The sequence below is a fragment of the Vicugna pacos genome, chromosome 7 (assembly GCF_048564905.1).
Source record: "Vicugna pacos chromosome 7, VicPac4, whole genome shotgun sequence".
NCBI classification, from domain to species: domain Eukaryota; kingdom Metazoa; phylum Chordata; class Mammalia; order Artiodactyla; family Camelidae; genus Vicugna; species Vicugna pacos.
Window position 1 is genome coordinate 64,371,859 of NC_132993.1, and position 22,410 is coordinate 64,394,268.

At 33.5% G+C, this 22,410-nt stretch overlaps 1 protein-coding gene across 4 annotated transcripts in view; it reads right to left on the minus strand.

The window, feature by feature from the left end:
* Positions 1-22,410, minus strand: part of CFAP69 (cilia and flagella associated protein 69) — a 53,518-nt gene that overhangs the window by 26,978 nt on the left and 4,130 nt on the right. Inside the window, exons 2-11 of one of the 4 annotated variants that reach the window (XM_072965041.1) lie at positions 18,120-18,179; positions 16,613-16,678; positions 15,362-15,471; positions 12,776-12,852; positions 9,824-9,922; positions 6,661-6,810; positions 6,379-6,553; positions 4,573-4,696; positions 2,425-2,473; positions 2,206-2,327 (exon numbers count right to left, since the gene is read on the minus strand). In XM_072965041.1, the coding sequence (XP_072821142.1) occupies positions 2,206-2,327; positions 2,425-2,473; positions 4,573-4,696; positions 6,379-6,553; positions 6,661-6,810; positions 9,824-9,922; positions 12,776-12,852; positions 15,362-15,471; positions 16,613-16,678; positions 18,120-18,179 (1,032 nt within the window). Of the gene's footprint in view, positions 1-2,205; positions 2,328-2,424; positions 2,474-4,572; positions 4,697-6,378; positions 6,557-6,660; positions 6,811-9,823; positions 9,923-12,775; positions 12,853-15,361; positions 15,472-15,879; positions 15,971-16,612; positions 16,679-18,119; positions 18,181-22,410 lie in introns of those variants that run through there. The other 3 variants (XM_006211853.4, XM_072965043.1, XM_072965042.1) reach the window with 3 other exon arrangements.

Here is a 22,410-nt window from a genome sequence, read left to right on the forward strand (position 1 = left end):
ACAAATAGTACTGTGTTAGAAACATAATTAGAGCAGTTTTATTTAATAAAATTAAATAAAAGATTTCCAATCTGATGTGTTATTGATGACCACTTCAAAATATTTCCTTCCTAAAGATCCCAACCTACGTTAAGTACCAAAAGTTAAAAAATTAAAACACCAAAAACTAAACTCAATAGTAATGGCTTGACTGTGTTCCCCTTTCTGGGATTTGCACTTTGTAGCTGACAATATGCAAATTATATCCTACTTATGATAAAAACCACAATAGCAGAAAATTTGGGGCAAATAAATAAACTGCTGGTTATTTCTCTCTTCCTCACTTTTTAAAAAATGGAAACATTTCACAGACTCAACTGTATATATACTTTAAGAAATCAATTTTTTTGATGTTATGATAATGACTATGGCTATTTTTAAGCACACGCAGCAGAACTTATACAAATATTCTATCCAATGAATGCCACATTTAATTAAATGCCTAGAATTTTTAAATTGTATTGAATCCATGATTTCAATATAAATAAAACAAAAAATATATAGTTATTATAATGTTTAATCAAGTTAATATTATAGCTGATTCTTATTGATACATATTTATGGTTCACAAGACAGTAACACACCATGTGCTATATTCTATTCAATTTACTTTTCACCTGGCATTATTCTACAAAGACTTTTTTACAATAACATCTATGAATTTTTCCAAAGTTTTTATAATTCCACATGGAAAGAACACAAGATTCAGAATTGAGAAAACAAGAACATTAGCTCTAGCATCGCTGCAAGTATTAAGTAGGTAATTTTTTTTTTAAATACTCCGTGAACTGCAAATAACAGTACACATATTCATTATCACTACTTTTATTGGGTCACAAACATAACGGCATAAAACAATTAGTTGATTCCATTGCTTACATACTGCTTTAAGAAGCTTACCATGGTCTTTGTGCATTTGACTCTACTATCAACTAAAATTGGTTTATAGGCTATAGTATAAATTTTATTTGTCTTTTGTAGCTATCATCCTAATAGCTATGTAATATTCAACTAGAATAATAAACCATATTTTAGTGAATATTTTTTCCTATATGGCATTTCAGAAAATACATTTAGGTTCTATGTAGTATATATTGTTATATACTACGTATACTATACTATATTATATATGAATAATAGTAATATATGAATATGAATAATAAAGTTCTAACTGTAAAGACAGTTTTTTTCTGAGCATTTTTTGGTATATTCTTCAAAGTGGCATTACCAAAAAAATTTTTAGCTCTTTTAATACTCATAATATTTCTAGGATAGGTGAGATAGGTGTTTTCCCCATTTTGAAGTTGAGATACCTGGGATTTAGAGAAACTAAGCAACTTATTCAGGATCACGTAGCTAGCAAGTGACAGCACTGGATTCCACCTGACTAAAGCCTTAACCACTATACTATACCACCTTTATATTATCATTAATAATATTGATAGAATGCATTTCTCTTTGGAACTTGAAAGATTTCTAAGACTAAAGTGAAACTTCATTTAATGCAGTAAATAACTAAACTAATGGAATTGTTAATAAGTAGTATCTTTTTCTAAAGCTTTATAGTTTACAAAGTTTTCATCTCAATCTCACAACAGAAGGAAGAACTAAGCCTCAGAAAGTTTAGGTGATTTTGCCAGTGCCACACAGCTGGTAGGTGATAAGACAGAAATGAAATTCATTTCCAGTGTTTCTCAAATTATATCATGCTGTTATGTAGGATATAAAGTTTTAAGATAAATTTATTGGTATATGGGTTTTTATGGAGAAAAAGCAGGTTCATAAGGGTTTTAGATTGGTGGCACAGAATTAGCAATTTCCTCCAGCATTAAATCATTTGTTATTACTATGGTCAGAGATAGACTATCACGCTGGATGGGCCCATATGGATTTTCTTTTATTTTATGTTCTCTTATTCAGGAGATCTAAATATATAAATAAATCTCCAAATTTCTCCTGCTTTTCCTTGGTTTATGTGGTTTAAATTTAGGTAAATTCATGGTTCACTAATAGATAAGCAAAAGAAATTTTGAAAGGGTGAAATTCCAGTGAATAAGAGTTTGTTATTTTCCATGGTAAACATACAGGCATCATGATGAAAGATTTGCTGCCACGACTTTGTTGTACTACGAAGTGAGACAATTTAAATTTTTGATTACTCTTTACCTGTATAGTAGATAAATCTTTACATAAAATCACAATTATATTGAATAGCAGTTTCTTCAACTCAAAATCTTCATAGGAATTAGAAAGCTTAAGACCTTTTACCAAAGGATTTTGACTTTTAACTGTGAGGGGGAGAAAAAAAGAAAGGTAAAATAAAAGCTGAAATGATGTATAAGATTCATTAAGACAATTGTTAGTTGAAAATTTTATGGTTTTTACCTTCATTAAAGGTTGCAAATAGTATCAAATCCCTGGTAAAGCCACATTCCTAATATAAATATACAAAATAAACAGAAGTGTGAATTAATTACATGGAAATTAAGTTACTGATGGCCATATTTACTTAATATTTAAGCATCTTTATCAGATTCTCCTTGTCATTCATTTGAATTCATAAAGCAGTAATAACAGGAAGGGATGAAAGCAAGAAAATAAAAGCATATAGCCAAATAAACTTGTAATTTAGTTAATATTAAACTTACTTCTGTAGGTTCTAAGAAATATGTTGGTCTATGTTTTACAAGTTGCTGTTTAAAATTTGGTAAGAACCCAAAATGTATTGCAACAAGTTACCTAAGTAATTCATTATCTATACCTTAGAGTGACAAAATAAGGGACGAAAATAGTTGTTTTTAACAGCTTTTCTTCTTAAACACCCCCAGCTCCCTAACCCCAGCCACTCTCAAATACATCAAAGGTTTGGCCAGGAAATAACAAAACAATTCTTACTAAACATGAAAATTCCTGAAGAACGACCAGAACTGCAAACATTTCAGCATGAGGAAACTGCTGTTCAGAGATATCCTAGTTGGACTTTGTACATTAGGGAGAATCTATATGAGCAAACCTTGGGCTTTTGAGCTTGCCAACTTTATATTCCTACTACTTTAAGATCCATATGGTTTCTTTAAAATGTGAAGATATTATTCCCGTTGACTCACATTCATGGAATTCACCTGAATATTTGCAACGATGTTAATGAGAATTTGACTAAGGGCCTCCCGAGAAACAGAGGTCCACCTACACACTGCAGCCTTGACAATGAAGCTATGTCAGACTTTTCCCATTTGCACAGTGTGAATTCCATGACTGTTCTCTTATGTTGTGATCACCAGCTGTTGATTGATACGGGGTTGAAGACATCATTGCCAAATTTCCTTTCAGTACAGCTTAGGACATGTGTGCTGATATGTGAATATTGCTGCCAGAGATTTCTACTCTAGGATGTCAGTCATAATGATTTTTACATTATAAAGTATGAGGAGGGGCAGCTTCTGGTATGGCTGAGTAACTCCTACAAGAAACCCTCCTATAGGTAACAATTACAAACTCTGAACAAAATATAAAAACAACTACCTTGTACCAAAACCAAGCAGAAACTGGAGGGAATCAGGACTTGGAAGTAGGAAATGGTACTGCATGAGTTTCTCTCTCTCCTTTTTTTTTTTTTAAATGGCTTTTTAGACTGAGTCCAAGCCCTAATCTATTCCGTATAGGGATGCTAAAACTCAGGGTAAACTTGTAATCTAATGGTTTGAAGAACCAGAGGACAGAGGCAATCACAGGGCAACCAGTGGGACAATATCAAAAGCATAAGTGTAGTCAGAGTTCCATAAGAATAGGAAAAAGAGAATGGAGCTGAAAAAAATACTTGAAGAATAATGGCATAAAATTCTCCAAATTTTTGCTTAAATTTACATATTCTGGAAGCTCTATGAATCTCAAGCAGGATAAATACAAAGAAAATCACATTTGGCACATCATAGTAAAACTGCTAAAAACCAAAGATAGAATGAAAACAGCCAGAGAACAAAATGATACATGTTACATAAGGAAAAAACAATTTGAAACAATGACTACTTATTGGAAACAGTGGAGGCCAGAGACAGTGGAATGTCTTTAAAGTGCTAAGAGGAAAAAAGAAAAAACCTGCAACCTAGAATTCCATCTTCTGTGAACACAGATTTCGAAAATTAAGGTAAATCCAATATATTTTCAGATAAAAGAAACTAAGAGAATTTGTCGCCAGCAGGCAGCAGATCTGCATCACAAGAAATGGTAAAGGAAGTTCTTTAGGTGAAAGAGAAATGATACCAGATAGGAACTCATATCATCAGGAAGGATAGAAACACATCATAAGTAGTAAATATATGGGTAAATTATAACATATGAGGAAGATCTCAAGCTTCCAAAAGATGCAAAGAAGAACTGGCAGAGTGCAAGTACACTGGTGACTACCATGACATTATAATATAACTTGGCATTACAACAAAGTACATAAACTTTACAACATACTTTATGACTCCCTCCTTCCCCCACACCCACAACTTCCACAATTAAAATGAGTGCAGTTTGACTCATACTTACAATCATTGGTGCTCCAGGATTTTGAGCTATAATTGTTGTTATCACTAATATATCATTTCTAAGCTGACGATCATAATGACTAAAACCTCTTGTAAGCAGATTTTTAAATACTTCCTTCAAAGCCCTAGAAAATAAAATCAGATCTTTAAAGCCATATTTCTATGGAAATACTACTTAAGTGTTTATCAACAAAATCTCCCTTTTTATATTATACTACTTATTTCGAAGTATTTCTAATCTTTTCTCTTTCCAAATCCATCTCTAATTCACTGTACCAGATAAGAATCCCTCAATCCAATCTATACATGATGGTCAAAGTGACTGCTTTAAAATAAATATTCAGTCACATCGTTTTCCTTTTAAAACTAGTTAAAGGCTTTTCTTTGTTCTTAGGATAAAGTCCTACCTCCTTACCAAGGCTTATGTTTCAATCCTTTCATGTTTTGATCCCTGCTAACTTTGTTAGCTTCATCTCTCACTGTTTTACCCTATACTTCCTACTCTCACCATATTGAATTTCTTTCAGTTTTTAAATTTTACTTTGTTCTACTTTTACTTCTGCTCCCGTCCAGGATGCTCTCTGCATGCAAAACTCTTCTGTGTTGCTAATTCATACTTATCGTTCAATACCAGATTAGGGTTTCCCAGGAAGTGTTGATTACTCTCCAAATCTGAGTCAGGTTCCCTGTATAAAGGGCATTTGTTGCTTTGCCTCCTAGGACTGACCCATTTGCTCTTCTTATTGATAATGTTGCCCTTATTTTTATTTAGACATTTGGTCTTTCCCCACTTTTGGTCTTGTAAAGCTGCCTTCAACTAAAAGGAAGCTAGTTAGAGCATTCCTTCTTTCCGTCACTAGGCATTCACTCTGGAATGGGCATATGGCCAACACCAGACCACTCAGAGTTAACAGGGACTCGACTGAAAGAATTTTCTTTGAGGGTTCAGAATAGCAAGTCTTCTGTTCTGCTTGATTTGGGGTTTGATGGTGTGAACTTAAGACTTCTTAGGTCTCACCATGTGGATCTTGAGACTAAAAGCCAACATAGTGCAAAATAGTGCATAGAGATGAAGAGGGCCCAAGTCCTGGTATTTGCTGGGCCTTAAATACAGCTGCACATGACACAAGTTTTATCCTTGACTTTTTAATTACACGAGCCCATAAATTTCCTGTATGGTTTAAATCAGTTGGCTTGAGGGTTTAGTCACTTGCAAACAAAAATGTGCTAATTCACCCCTTTCTGGAAAACATGTAGCTCCTTAACATTTCTTCATAACATTTATATGCTCTCTTTTAGTCGCCTATTTACTCATCCATCTCTCCTAATATAATGCAAGTTCCCTAAAAGCAGAGACCATTTCTGCACTGTTTTCAATTGTATTTCTACAGCCTAGTACTGAACTTGGCACAGAGCAGACAATAATTATTTGATAAATGAATAAGCAAATAAAGGTTCACTCATATTTTATTGCTAATGCTTACTGTAGTATCTGGAAGACAGTAAGTACTCAAAAATAGGTTTATTGAATGAATGAATGAAACAGTTCTTCTAAGTGCCTAATTGTACTTTATACATATTCAAAGACATAATTTAGTTTTGTTAACAAGATACTTTAAAAGCCTTCCACATAAAAAAATGACTTGTTATTGTGCAGATGCATTTATAATATGGTACAAAAATGTTCCAAAACATAGCCTTTACATAAATCAAAAGCTTAATTGAATACAAATTCAAAGATTTTAGTTATGTCACTGGCTATCATTTTAAGGTTAAAAAGCATTCCTATCTAACCACATATACTTACAGCACACATTCCAAGTTACTAAGTTGCTGTATGATTTCTTCTTTTGAAGATTTTTCCAGTAAGTTCCAAAGTATTTCGGATGAACGAAACAGAAGTTGTCCAGAGGGATCTGGGTCATCGAGGTGAGCACAGATTCCACTGGCTGCTTGTGCTTTCACCATTAAAGTGCAATTAACTTCTGAAAATAAGTTTTAAAATTATTTCTGTTGTACAGTTTTGACATCATTAGATAGAAACAAAAATGGTTGGGAACGAAGTGTTCAAATTTAATAATATACAAACCAGAAGTTGAGAGATGTTGTAGAGCTTTAAGCACCCAAAGTTTCTCAACAAGTTGATTTTCTAGCAAGGCCAATGACTGGGCCATTGTTTTTGCCAGTCCTCCAACTTCAGCCATTTTAATCTTATACAATGAACTAGCTTGCTGGTAACCTAACAACAATTAATGAATAAATATGTACAATTTTTTCACCTAGTAATCATCTACAATAAACAAAGAAATGAGTAATTTATCATTAAACAACAGCAACAACAACAAAAACTTCAAAAAATGTATGGCATTTTAAAATGGTATAGCACAGGGATAGGCAAACTTTTTCTATAAAAGGCCAGGTAGTAAGTATTCTAGGCTTTGCAGATTATAGGGTTTCTTTCTCAAATATTCAACTCTGTTATCCTAGCACAAAAGCAGGCATAAACAATACAAAAATAAACCAGCGTGGCTGTGCTCTAAAAAATGTTTATTTACAGAGGGGCGATTTTGGCCTGGGGTTCATAGTTTGCTAATCCCTACTAATAGCATTTCAAAGAGGACCAAAAATTTGGAAGCATATCTTACATTCTATAAAGGAAAAATATTTATTTGTCAGTAGATATACCTTTTCATAAAGGAAAATGGCATGATTACAAATACAAGTGTTTTCACTATTCAAGTTAGTGCATTACTATAGTGCTTTCAAGTGGCAAAAGTTATATAATCTGACAATGAAATAAGAGGTGCAAATGTAATGCTGTTCTGATAAACGCTAGTGAATATGGTATTTTAAGGAAGCTTGATTCTTGGCGACATGTCTTATAAGAATTTCCTTCTGCCTTAGCGCCTGTGAGAAACACCACCTCTCCTTTGGTAGGTTGCAAAGGTGCCTGCTCAGCTACATTCAGCTAGAGAAATTACACATCAGAGGGTACTTGCTCTCCTGAGATGCAGCTAATTTTCTCTTAGTGATGTAATTATCTAACTTCTTGACATCTCAACTTTTGAGACCAACTAGACCTTTAACTTTGCCATAGTTCTGAGATGTCTGTCAGTCTGTCTTATTTTTCCGAATTTGATCTTTGGCTCTGGACAAGGCCTGGCCCATTCCTGTGATAGGTATGCCCTGGCTGCTCACTTTAGGCATTTAAGAAGTATAAAGAGGAAACCAAAAATTGCCATAATTTCACCATCCAAAGACAACAACATTAACATTCTGGTATATTTCTTGTTGATATTTTAATGTATGCATATAATTTGAACAATATACTGTATGTAGAATTTCATATTTTACTGTAGCCACTATACATTTTATATAAGCCTTTTCTCATTCTATAAAATATTTTCCCAAATATGATTTTATTTGCATAATAGTCTGTCATATGCATGGACCAAAATGTACTTTATACTTACTATATTTTTATATATCAAGTTTACATTTCTATAGAAGAGTATAGTAATATTAAGTCTCATAGACTTGATTCCTGTCTGCAGGGCTATGTCTCTTATAATTGCTCTACTGAGCACTTTTCAGCTGTGGACCCAGAGCAAGCCCTGCCCATCACCTGAAACTAATTGAGTGACAGCTAGTGAGAACATTGCCTTAGGGTCCTAATTTTCAGAGCCTGATCAAATTAAGATCAACCTCACTTCTCTGCACCTTAACTCCTCTGTCTTGTCTTATACACCAGTTGTCTCCCTGTCGATCTTAAAGAAGGGTACCTATATATTGTCAAGGTTAATCCTAAACCTGTGCTCTTAATTCCATCCTCTTGTGCTTTCTTTGGGAATTTCATCCTCTCATTTTCCATGTACTAGATTCTTGTTCCTCTGCCTGTGGGGGAAAGCATCACCTATCCTCAAAATTGAAAACAACAACAAAACCAAGTATCTTTCTTTGATTTTGCTACCAGTTGACTTGTTCTCCATCTTCCTTCTTTTTCTTCACCATCTGATTTTAATAAGTTTGCATTCACTGCCTCTACTGCCTCATGACCACTGCCTTTACTCTCACAATCCTCTCTTTCTTCAGTCCTGTATCTGCCCTGACCAGTTTATGGAAATAGATCTGCCTATGATGAACTACGCTTTTCAGATACCACATCAATTGGCATTTTCATCCCTCAGTTACAGAAGCCTCTACAGTATTTGACACTGAGACCACTTCTTCCTTCATCAAACATTTCATTGATTTGCAACAAAGCATGGTGGTCTTTAGCTTTTCATCCTCCTCTTTGAACCTTTTCTTCACTACCAATTTCTTTGGATTTTTTTTTTCTCCAGATCTCAATATGAGCACTTTCCATATTACTATTCTTGGTCACTTGCAGTTTATATGCTTTATCTCCTGGAAAACTCAAGCATCCTGATGGTTTCAATTTTCATTTCTATTTGGATGAATTCCAAAACTGTATTTTTGGTCTCTGCTGTTTATTTCATCCATAGCTGAAATCTGACAGTTAATAATCTCTTTACTCATTTCTCTACTTCAGATATCGTCCCATTTTCCTCTAGTCATAAGTAATCTTTCTCTTCTACTGGAGCCTTATTTGCACCTATCTTAAGGTGCATGTAACTTTAAAATATATTTTACATCTTCTCTCCTTTCCTAGATTGATTATAAATTACAGAAACTTTATGAAGGTAGAAAGTATGTCCTAAACAACATTATATCTATCACATTGCAAGTGCCCTCTACCTTGATATCACATTTTAGTGTGACTCATTTTATCATTATATATTAAGATCCTTTAGCTGTAGCATGCAGAACTCTTTTTCCAAACATGGTGGAAAATGTTATTAGCATTAGGAATTTAACATATAATTGGATGGGATAGATATTACAAATAATTATAAAATGTTAGAAAATAATAAATAATATTATCAACAGTATTAAATAACATTAACTAATAGTAATAATCATAATTAAACTAATTTGGTTATGATTTAAAAATTCTGTCACAAATATTTGGCATCAAAATAAAAATATCATGCAAATCTAAAGTTGAAAAAATTATATACAAATTTTTTTTGTTTAAAATGACTGAAGAGCTTCCAGCTACCAAAAAAACTGTTTTTGACATGCTGCATTTATGATCCCACTGGTTCTTTCCAAGTTTGGAGAGAAATGAGACAGAATGTTCTGTTTTACAAAGATGTAAGTTATTACTGAAAGACTACTGAAAACTTCACCTGGAATATGCTGCTTTGGTGGTTCTGCATGATAAAAGTCAATTATACACTTACAAATTTGTATCCTCAATTCAGAACTCGGTACTTTCATTAAGTCACCTGCCAGAAAGACACACCAATGCTATTTAATAACAATGTCATTAAGTTTATTTGCAAATTTAACCATAAAGTGTTAGTAATATGAGTATTTAAAATATTCTCATCAGAGATTCAGACTGGATCACATAATATATATACACACATACCACACACACAAAATACCTTGGATATATCTTTATAACATTTGGCCTCTCAATCAACTCATTCTCTCCTTCCCAGGAAGAAAAGAATAGTAATTAAGAGCATAAATGCTGGAACTAGATTGTCTAAGATTAAATCCTGGCTCTGCCACTTACTACCTGTATAACCTTGTCTCTTAGTTTTCTCATCTATAAAATGGTACAGCAATAGTTACTACTTTAAAGATTGCTGTGAGAATTAAATGAGTTAGTATAAGAAAAGTTGAGAGTTTTCCTCCCTAACTAGAGAGTCAGTAATTCATTGCCTCTAATAGTGCATCCTTTGCTTAGAGAAGTTCCAAGTGAGCTCTGCTCTTCAATTTGTTGACAGACTGGAAGACAGTGAGTTTCTGGGCAGTCTTTGCCCTGCAGGTAATAGTTTAATATATGTTTAAGTTATTGTGGTGGAGATAGACGATAGGGAGGATTCCTTTTCAGTCATATCTAAACTACTTTTGAATTGGCTTCAGCCTTTACTTCAGTCTGGATTATATTGGCTCTGGTGAAGTCCTGCAAGTATGATACCCAAGAAAATCTGAAAAGAATCTGTGGGATTCTGGAAATGATCCATGCCCTCTGGATGCTGAGGACAACTGGAGTCAGGAATATCAGCTTCAGGACTGCATCAGATCTGATTGGATTCTCTGAGGGAAAGAGATATTTAGGTGTTCCTTGAAGACTTGTGTTTTGCATTAGGCCTTGCCTAAAGTTCATCTCTGAGGGTAGGTAGTCAGTATATGGGGAAGCACGTAGACAGGGAGGGAGCACGTAGGAAAGCCTTATCCTTGCTTTAGGAGACTCTATCTGGAAAAGACATTACTTAAAAAAAAAAAAAGACAGTCTCAAGAATTATTCTCTTAAATTTTTTGGACCTGTCCTTTGAAGTTGAAAAGTCAGTATGTTTTGAAAAAAAATAGGGCAACAGGAATAACTAAACTTTCCCAACAAAACTAGACAAGTTTATGGGAAATTCTAAGATTTCTCATCTGCTTCTCCACCCTTTTAGTTCCTGTTAAGTTTAGATCATTTCTCGTAGTTTCCTGTTTTATAATCTCAGGGCAGAGTACCAACTTTTTCCTTAACATGTTTCCAGAATCCTGTTCTTCAGTCAGAGATATCTATCATTTAGAAGAAAAAGTAATATAATTTACTAGTAATAGTAGAAACTGGAAGTTATTAGTAAAAATGAATAGCCTTTGTTCAACACTTTACACTACAGTTATTTTAGTTTAAACTCATGTGTCTAACAATTAAAAAAATAAGAGACAGAACAGCAGTACTTGCAGTCAATAATCTGTAAAAGGAGTTCATTTTAAGCTAAAAGTTCATACTGCCATCAAGTGAGGCTGTGATATATCACTTCTTGGCCTTTTGGTTAAGATCAAGTAAAGTGAGGCAGTGATGTGTTCTGTAGGCGGGCATTCAGCAAAGAGCAGACAGACACAGTAAGAAAGGACTGTGTATTTAGTACACAAATGTCTGCCAATACTCTTGGAGGCAACATTTTAAAATAATAAGGGCAAGAGAGACATTTTTTAAATGTTATGAATCAAGCCTATACTTTTTATCTACTAATATTATCATATCCTCTTCTGGGTTGTCTTCACGTTCTAAATTCTCGTTGATGATAGAGAGTCACAGAATTAGTTTCTCATTAGTTTCCAGCCTGCCTGCTCCTTAAGGTCTCTTATCTAACTCTCCATGTTTATTCTAATCTCATTGACCCATTTTAGGCCATAATTTCTTCACCCTTTTTAGGCCATAATAATTTCTCCCAAAGTACCTACAGCTGAAGACTATGAAACTTATTTAGACATAAAAGTGTTAGTGTCTGTGTTAAAAATTTTAAATGCTTTTTACTTGTACCTGTCTCCAACATCTTTCAGTATGGAGTATAATGGTGGGAATATAACCAATCAGTAAATACTTATTTTTCATTTGTTGGGCCAGTTGTGTATCTTTTATTTCTCCTGTACAGAGACCTAAATGAATAAGTATAAATTTAATGTAGAATTTGTTTTGGGAACACACTGTTATGTCCCAGAGGCTGATTCAAGGAGCTAGTGTTTGATCTCATTTCTAGGAAATTATTACTTTCTTTCTCTAGAAAATTGAGCAATAACCTAAACACCTGCTTATGATACTTTTTCATATTTTTATATATAAGACACAGGCATCTTTATGTATATTACACTAAAGTTCCCAGTATTTCCACCATTTTATGATTTTATTTAAGACTTTAAATTATTCAGTGAACAATTTGGTTCTCAATCAATTCTAGCACTCAGTTACATTCTAGCAATTATTAGAGGTCAAAGTTGAAAACACTTTTGCTGAAAGAAAGGGAGACACAGTTTTGATTTACAAAAAAAGTTAACAAACATTTCATCAAACTTGAATATATAACATCAAGACAAATAAGCACAAAGAAGTATCTGCTAGCCCTTCTACTTAAGGAACAAAGAACCCTGTTGGTATCATGAAATACCAGAATGGAAGACAATACAGAAATTATCATCAAGCACACTATGATTCATTCCCAACAAGAAAACAAGAAAAGAGCTTAGATTTGGAGAAGGAGTACTCTCTGTGAAACTTAGTGCAGAGATATTCATTCTTGTCAGTAGGACCTGTCATATGTTACACCCCTCTATCTAAGGAAATCTTAACTCACCCAGAAGTGCAATTGAATTAGCAGTATCTTCAGCATATGTTATTTCATCCGATACTTTCTTTTTCAAAAATGGCAGGCTTCAGTAAGAATGAAGAAGATACAAGTTATGTTTAATGAAGTCCTTAATTGAAGCATCATTTGCAAAGTAGAGGAAAATTTATTTTCTATAGATTATAATGAAGACAATATCCTATTTTTAGCCCTAGAGAATTAACAACTATCAGAATTTTTTGTGTGTGTTTCTAACTAGCTGACCCCGAATAAAATAAGATAAAATAAAATGGGTTTATAAGAATGAAGAGAGATGGACATAAGAGGCAAGGATTAAGAGAGTCATCTTGCAACTGCATAAATTAAAAAACTTAAGGATCCTCTTTCTCTCTGAGGGCAAAATAATAGATCATACCTGTACTTCTATCAAAAATTAGAAAGCCATTGGGTAATCTGATACAAATCGTAGATCTAGGACTACCCATAACTTAAAAGCTGTTAAAGGCCTTTTTATGATGTTTTTGAAACTATTTAATAGATCGATGGTCTATTTGTTTTTAAAGGTCAGTGAGCTTTTCCTTATTAACTGGATCAGTTACCACCCACAAAATAACAAATACATTTTTTGAGACAGTAAAGAATTCAAGTTAACAAATATTAATTATATTAGACTCACACTTCACAGCTACTATAACCAAAGTTATTTGAAAATAATTTAGTTACAAATCATAAAAGTGCACTCAAACCTAGGTCATACAGTCTAAATGTCAGAGAGAGAAAAATCATTTTTTAAATACAAAATAGAAACTATTTCAGCATTTCAAGAATCAAAATTTGAAACTCCTGAGTTATTTTAAAATATTTAATATATCTTATATATAGAACTTTACACTTATTTTTTTAAAGAAATTAACCAAGTGGTTGAAAAACAATGTTTAGAATTATTACATGGGGATGTATATATGGGCCAACTGGAATTAAAAGATATTTCAAAGGCAATCTATAAAAATTGGACAATTTTATAAATGCCATATAGGTTCATTTCTAGTGTTTATTAGAAGTTTTCAATCAAAATAAATAACTTATTAGTTATCCAGCTCATTGTTGAATCTCTAAAGTGAAGAACTCTAAAGCTAGTTCTTGTCTTCAAGTTTTTCCTTTCCTACCAATGGAAACAACCTAAAAGATAAAGCATCAAGAAGTTTTCCACCAAAAAGGTTATTAAAAAAAATAAGCATTATACTTCTGATGCACTGAGAAAAACATATAAGCTAAAACAAGAGGACTGTCTCCCAAAAATGTCCTTGAAAAGGGATTCGAGTGAGGGTGCAGCATGGGAAAATGCAGGATGACAGTAGAAATTAGGGAAGTTAAAAAAATTATGTGAATAATTATAAAATATGAAGAAAAGGGAGGAGTGTAATTCAAAAGATTTGTCATATTATGTAATGAAACATTCAGTCACAGCTTTCATAGAGATATAATTCTTGGTGGAGCTCTGTAGAAACCTTGATGTTGAAAGTAATGCTTACAAATGCTGTGTTCTAGGACTTGCACAGCCTCAAAATTTGAAAGTGCTTTATATAATATAATCTCACATCAATATAACAATAAATTCCAGTTAGTACATTAGAGTTCCTTGAGAGCACCAGAGAAATAATTTATTTCTTTATTTTTCATGGTCTCTATAAAAAAGTAAGCCATCGTAAGGGCATTCAATAAATTATTTTCGACTATTCAAATATCAAAAAACTTAAATGTAAGCAGTTACAAAATTGTAAATATTGCTGCTAAATCTAAAAGTGAGAGATAAACCTACCATGTATACATAGTCTTACTAATATTATTATTTGTATATTAAAAGAAACACATTATTTAAAAAGTTAAATTGGTAGAAAGGTTTAGAAGGTTGAATTGTCAGAAAAGTTTATTCCTAGTTTAAGAAATTTCCTCTACTATATTATATTGAAAACTTAAAAAACATATATTTTAATATACATCTTGATTAGCCACTGAGTGGTAGCAAGGAAGCAAAAGATATTCCTACTTCCCCAAAATGGTTGAAGAAACAGCAGTACAGAGGATGGAATATATGAATTTTATAATTCTGACCTCTACTTTGCATTTTGAAAAATAAACACCAAAAATAATAGATGCAAATTCATTCTTTATTCAAATTTGGAAGATCAAATAAAACATGACATAGAACCTAACATGTTTGTGAGAGTCAAATTTTCTAAAGAGAGAGAGAAAAAACAGACATAAATTATTAAGTATTGTCCATAAATGTTCTCAAGGGATTCTCTAAAAATATTATAATTTCTTGGTTTAATCTCACTTTTATCATTCACTTGAGAGCAATTTATTATGAGAAAACATTTTAATATACTTACAGTTCAATCTCTTGTGGCCAGCAATTTCAGACTATAATAAAATGGACTACCTTTGAGATACCAGCTGCTGGAATCAAGTGATCAGGTGAAGTTTCCTGAGTTCTGTATCACTTTGCTATACCATAAGCATAACATTTTTGTAATACAAAACAAAACATAAAATACTGCATGCTAATGTAAAATAAAATTAAAAACAACTTACCCACATAATTTTAGGATATTATATGCAGGTTCTATAAAATGGGGCTGTTTTTTAATTTTTCCTGCACACAGATTCAGAATTTTAAATATCTGTGCTAAATCCCTTAGGGGCTTTAATATTTTTAGTTAAGAAATAAAATTAAGATTTTTATCAATAGATTCTTTAGAGCACTTCTGTCAAGAAGGTCTTATTGAATTCTATCTATTTTGTTAAATGTATTGACCCTGTCCTAACTATACTATTTTTGAGGTCTAAAGAAGAAAACTTAGAACCATATTTTTTTAGGAATTAATATTTTTGTCTTAGTAATCTCTTACTCAAAATATTTTTTTTCTCCTCTCACCACACCTTTAGAATTTTATTACCAACTACTATGCCACATATTCAGTTGAACAATAACTTATAATTGGCCATGAGTAATAACACATGAAAGAAATTAATGGCTCAATTGTATCTTTCATCTCCACCCATCCACATACAAAACGTACATTGCTCAGGAATAAGCAACCCAAACCTACCTTACTTTTCTGCATTATTTTATTAATGTTATTCAGGTGCATTTTCTTGTTTTTAAGGTTTCAACTGGTTGAGATTTTATTTTATTTAGAACTAGTTTATGAAAGGAAAATGTACCTTGTAGATCTTCAGGTGAAAGCACCTTTTATTTAACCTATTTAAAAAACCCAACTGGTACGTAAACACATTTTACAGATTTTGTTTTACAGTCGAGGGCACTTGGTAGCTGTGACTTGCACTTGTTGATTTAATCTGATCACTTCTAGTCTTTTTTAGGAACTTCTTAGGAAAAGACAGGAGAGCTGGATATATTAGAAATACTAACCTCTGTTAACTTTCTAGAGAAGTGACCAAGATACCTTGCTACCTTATCTTTCCTTTTGTTTTATAAGTTCTAAAGCCAACCAACTAAAGGCATTCAGCGAGAATCATTTGTCATCAACTCTCTAATGTGAAGAAAAATAACAGAGGTGTCGAGCTATCTGGTTAAGATAGGAAAAGAAATCACTTGCTAATAGACTTTCTTGGCTACCACTAAACAGTGCTTGATATCCACATGCCCTCAGGTAACTAACTGACCTAACAAATCCATATAAAACTATGAAACCAAAAATTTATGTTGTTTTAAGGCACTGTTTGTGGTAATTTGTTACAGCAGCAATAAGAAACTAGTGTATTTTCTAATAAAAATTCTCCCATTTCAGGATAAATGAAACACATATAAATAAAGGATACAAGTCCATTCTGATAACACTGCACCACTTTCTTGACAGACTTAAGTTGTTTTTCTTCTAAATCATCCTAAAACAAATGATCTATTTTAGGTCTTTTGTGCTATTAATTCTGTTGAGATTTTTTAAAATTTTCCTTAATATAAAAAGAAAGCAAACATATTATTAAGTAATTCTTAAATTAGTAAATTATAATATAGGCATTACAAAATGTTTCCTGAAATAGTAAAGGTAAAAATAAATTACCATTTACATTTGAATAGGAAATTGAGACTCAAAATGAGGTTAATATAAAAGCAGTAATTGTTTCCAGAAATAATATTAACAATACCTGAAGAGTGTTGAGCATTTTTGTATGCTGTGTACCATTTAGGCACTGTATATGCCAATCATTTCATTAATCTTCATAGCAACCCTATTAGGAAGGTACCTCTTATCCCTCTTTTCTAGAATAGGAAACTCTAGTTGAAACACTAAGTCATTGTCCAAGATCACACAGCTAGTAAATGATACTGTTAGGAGTCAAATTTGGCAGTCTGACTCCAGAAATTGTCCTTTTAACCTCTAAAGTATGCTCGGTGTAATAGCTTGCACCAAACATCTTCAGCCAATTAAAACAAAGTAAAACAAAACTCTATACAGTGATATGTTTTCATTGACAGAATCACTTCTGTCCTTTAAACCTTCTTAAATTGTGAGAAGCTGTGGCATTTTCTATATATATCAAAAGTATATATAGTACACATATTTTGTCTACCCTTGTTTAACAGCAAGAAGGAACTCTACGTAGTTGGGTTTCCTTTTTTAAAAAAGTACAGATTCTAATAAATGTTAAGATAGTGACTATATTTCTATGCATGCTAACCACAGGACATTGTTTTGTTTTGATCAGCTCTACCGTGGTCAGCCTACTTCCTGCCTTCTGAAAGTATGCAGTCTTCATCCTATAGTAACTTTGTAGTGTGTCCTGGCTTTTTAGGCAATCAGTCAATTCTTGGGTAACATCAGGAGAGTGTGGTATAAACATGCATGCAGATGCATTTATTATCCTTTCTCCTGATGCCTAAACTCTCAACTTTGAGTCTTGTATCTTTATTTCCATTACATTCTGTATAAGAGTTCTCTCAAAATAAATTACCTATGACTATGTATGAGTGTGTATATATCCTGATTTCACATCAGAAAACTAAGCACTACATCATGATATACTTTTTTCTACCCTTGCACCCTAACAGGCTAGATGAGTCTTTCTTTACTCTTATGATTCCTTCTGTTTACATCATGGATTTGTCCATCCCACAAAACGAAATCTATTCTTTTCCAGCCTCCCTACCAGGTTAAATATATTCCTAATAAATTTAAATAGTCTTTCAATATAAGACATATACTATTTGAAATGTTTTCAACAAAGAGAGAAAAATGAGACTTATATTTAGGGAAACACATGTTAACTTTCAGGAAAATTATAGTCTATAAGTGAAACAGCAGAGAAATTTTCTCTTAAAGCTTACTTTTTCAGTCTCTTCAAGGAGTTTGATGACACGATTTAGGTCCATAGACGTGAAAACACCCTAAAAAAACATACAACTCATAGTATTCTATATAATAAGAATCTAGAAATCCCACCAAACATACTATTTTTATATTATATTATCCCTTGGCAACTTAAAAATATGAGAAAAAGATAGGGGAGAATGAAAAGTAGATGAGAATTATAGGAATAAATGAATTTTGCAGTAAAAAAAAAACACCTCTTGAATTCTAGTATAATCTGATAATCTTAATGTCTAAATTTCATTAGTGAAAGGCCCAAGAGAGCATCTGGAATAGCAGCACTTCCAGGCTTTAGAAAAGAAAATGATCTCACGCATACACATTACACTGAGTTTGCCTATGCAGATATACGTAAGACTAGCTTCTAAACCACAGGTAGGAGATCACCTTCCTGAACTAGGTATTCCTTCTCCCAGCAGTCTTACCGTCATACATATTAGAAAACAGGAACCACCAAGTTCTATGGATTTTATATCTTAAATATTTCTTGAGCTCATTCCATCATACTGATTTATTCAGTTCTCATCTCTCACTCAGTTATGATTTCCTGCTGTTCTCTCTGCCTCTACTATTGCACTCTTCAACATTGTCCTCTACCCTCTGGTCAATGAAACGATGAAATGCAAATCTGAACATAACACATCTAAACCATTCATTGACTCTCCACTAATGCCCCTCACCCCCCTCCTGTGTTTCCATTTATGTTATTACAGTCCTGTTCCTCTCCTCAGTTAAATCCCACAGGTCCTTTAAGACACAGCTCAGGTGTCACCTCCCCAAGGGATGAAAAAGGATACAACAAATGTCCCTCCTTTGTGCTCCCATGGCACCCTGAGCCTATAACCATTACAGTTCCCATCACCTTGTTCTAAAATGGTTTACGCGTTTATCTCCTACCATACCCTACCTCACTTGAGGGCAGACTTTGGTTTTCTGGCACCCCTGACACCAAACACTGGGCCTGACATGTAGTTATTTGTAGGTAAATGGGGAAGAAAACAGGAGGTGTTATCATCCAAAGTTTAAGTACTTATGATGATACAGAAGTCTGCAAATTCTAAGTGCAGATTTGGCTGTGTTTATCTTGAGGGTTAATGCTTTGTTGCATGACATTTTCTTTTTAATTAAAATGTCACATCAATATTCTTTACTCCTGTTATATGAGTTAAGCTATCCCAAACTTGTTACCTTCTTCCCGTTTGTCCTGCTTTTATACGTATTTCTATTTTAAAATGACTGAAAAGATGATGTAATGGTTATATAAAATTATTCAAAAAGAAAAAATCTTATTCTTATCTAAATACTTCTATTTTTATTATATATTTTTTATATTTTTATTTTAATTTTATGTTTATTTTATATATTTATATTTTATTTTCTGTTTTGTTTACATGTATAAATACTTTATATAATTTCACTTATTGTTAACACCATTATATTTTCTGATTTTCAAATCCATAATATGTAGCTTTCCATATTTTGACATAGCCATTATCCATTGCCTTAGGTCTAGAATTTCCTTTCACAATTGCAAACTTATATATTCTATCTCAAGAAATCTCTTTCAAAACCAATTTTCAGTTAAGTGTTCTAACATTAAGTCTGCAGAAAACTATCTGAATGAATTTATTTACTCAAAGTGACTTTTACTGAAAATATTAACAATCAAAAGGATTTACTATATAATTGTCTATACTTGGTATTACAATTACCATTAAAATTATTACATTTTACTGTTAAATTATTTAAATTATTAAATTTACTGTTACACAATTTTTTGATAAATAGAATTTTGCCTTTTGAGATCTGGGGATTTAACAGTGCCGTCTGCCACTGCCTCAGTTGTCTTTTTTCTCCCTGTTTTCTCAGAGAAATAAATATATATAGTTTGTTTTTATTTTCTGATTTTCTGTGATACTGGCTTTGTGAGTTGGAAAAGACATAAAAATGACATGTCAGTGCAGGAGTTTCTTTTTAATACCTGCATGTAGTATGAGAATTTTCCCCCAAATGATCAGATACAACTTTTATAAGAAACAGAGTAGTAAAAATTAAAGCATAGATTATTTTTAGATTTATCTTGTATTACCACTTCATGTTACTCTTTGTTTTACTTGCTTGGCATATGTTATATTTTTAAGATTTCTCCCTCTCTCCCTCCCTCCCTTAGCCTTTTTCTCCTTCTATAAACATCTATAAGCAGCTTCTACATTTCAGAAACTGTTAGGTATGGGGAACACATTGCCCTGACTTCAAGTATCTATCAGTCTGGCATGAGATGCAGGTAATATAGACCACATACAAGACTCTCCATGAATGTTGAGAAGTCTACTCTGGAACCATATAGAAGAGGGACAGAATGGCATGAGGAAAAGGGATGGGAATCTGGGACAACTTCTGGAAGAAATAATCTGCAGGCAGAGGTAGGGCTGAGTAGGTTTTGTGAGATGAACTGAAGGTTTCACAGATGGAGCAAAGGGAGTAGCTTATGTGAAGGCCTGAAAGCAAGAGAACACATGGCATTAAGAGGACTGGTGAGTCACTCAATATGTTGGAGAGGATAGTGCAGGGGATAGTGGCTACAGATGATGCTGACAAGGTAAGTAGAGGTCAAATGGTAAATAATAATAACGATGGTAATAACAATGATGGTGATAGCTAAAACTTAGTAGTCAATGTCTATTTCCAAGATAGCTGTAAGCACTTTACATGTATTTACTAACTGAATTCTATGAGGTAGGTACTGTTATTAACCCCATTTTACAGAAATGTATAGTATGCTAAGGATGGTTGGAAGCTATTGAATGGCTTGAGAGACTGGACATATAAACGGACAATGGCCAGACTATATCTGGCAACAGAACTCTGTCCTACAACCTCTGCAGCAATCAACCTCGGGAGCCAAACCACAACTTCTGCAGCAAGTGGCTCAGAAAAGTCAGGATCTGGTCAATGATTATCAGATTCCCTGTACTTCCCCTCCTCCTCCCATTTGCTACTTAGGGCCAACCAGAAAAAGCCAAATGAATCACACAGGATGTCCTGCTTCTAGCTAGCTCACTTCCAGCTTCCCCTGGCAGCAGCCTCCAACCAGAGCAAACCAGAAGCCTTCTCTTTACTCACTGTGACACTTTCCTGCCTGCCTTGGAGTCTCTGCCAAATGCATGTAATGCTAGCTGACTTTCTATAGCAAGTGTTGAGTAAATAGCCCCTGTTTGTTCTCATTAGGATGATCTTTGTTGATTTCCACAGGGTTTAGCCAGAGAAACGTAACAATAAACAAATCATTCTGTCTGCTGAGTAAACTGAGTTGGGAAAATCTAGACTGGAGGTGGAAGACCAGTCTGTAACTTCAGGCCTCAAGTAAGGAAATGTCCACTGGGATAGACAACAATGAATGGAATGAAAAGCATCAAGGAGGCAGAGTCACCAGGACTTAATGAGTGATTTGATTTGGTGGGAAAGAGAAGGAAAAGGTAAGGATGATTGGCTGGCTCGAGGAATGATGTAACTGGTGGCACCATTTGCTGAGATGGGAAATGCTGGAGGAAGAGGCTGGTGTCGAGGCTGCAGATGAGTTAAATTGGAGGCAGAGATTTCTAAATCACAGGCTTAAAGTAATAATTGGAACAGTCTAGTAAATGAGATCACACAGGCAGGTGTAGAAGCAAAAGAGAACATACAAATATAAACATAAAAGTAATTGCTGTTATTACAAGATGTTTATGGAGAAACCGTAAAAACATTTAACAAACCTTTTAAGATCAAAAGCTTAATACAGTACTTTGAAGAAAATTAGACCCCGACTTCAAGTTATAAGATGAACTAATTTTCCCACTTTACCAAGGAACATTTCAAAGGGGAAAAATCCTGCTTAGCTGATACTTAGTTATAGGGAAAGGAACTAACATTTATTGTGGTCTGTTTTTATGTCTGGTACTTTATATCTTAATCAATCCCCAAACCTACCATATGCAAGTAGAATTATTATTCCTGTTGATTAAACTGGGGCCTTGAGATCTAACTTGTTAAGGTCACAGAGCTGGTAAGTGGGCTCACAGGGCCGCCTGATGCAGGAACACTGGTTCTTTGCACCTTAGTCCTCTGCCTCACTCCTCAACTGACCACAAAGATTACTTCTAACAATTACTCCAAAACAGGGGTAGTCAATTTTAAGGACACAGTACATGGCAGTATTACAGACAGCGGCAGGATATGACATCAACTAGTGGGTTGTGGAGGTTCTCA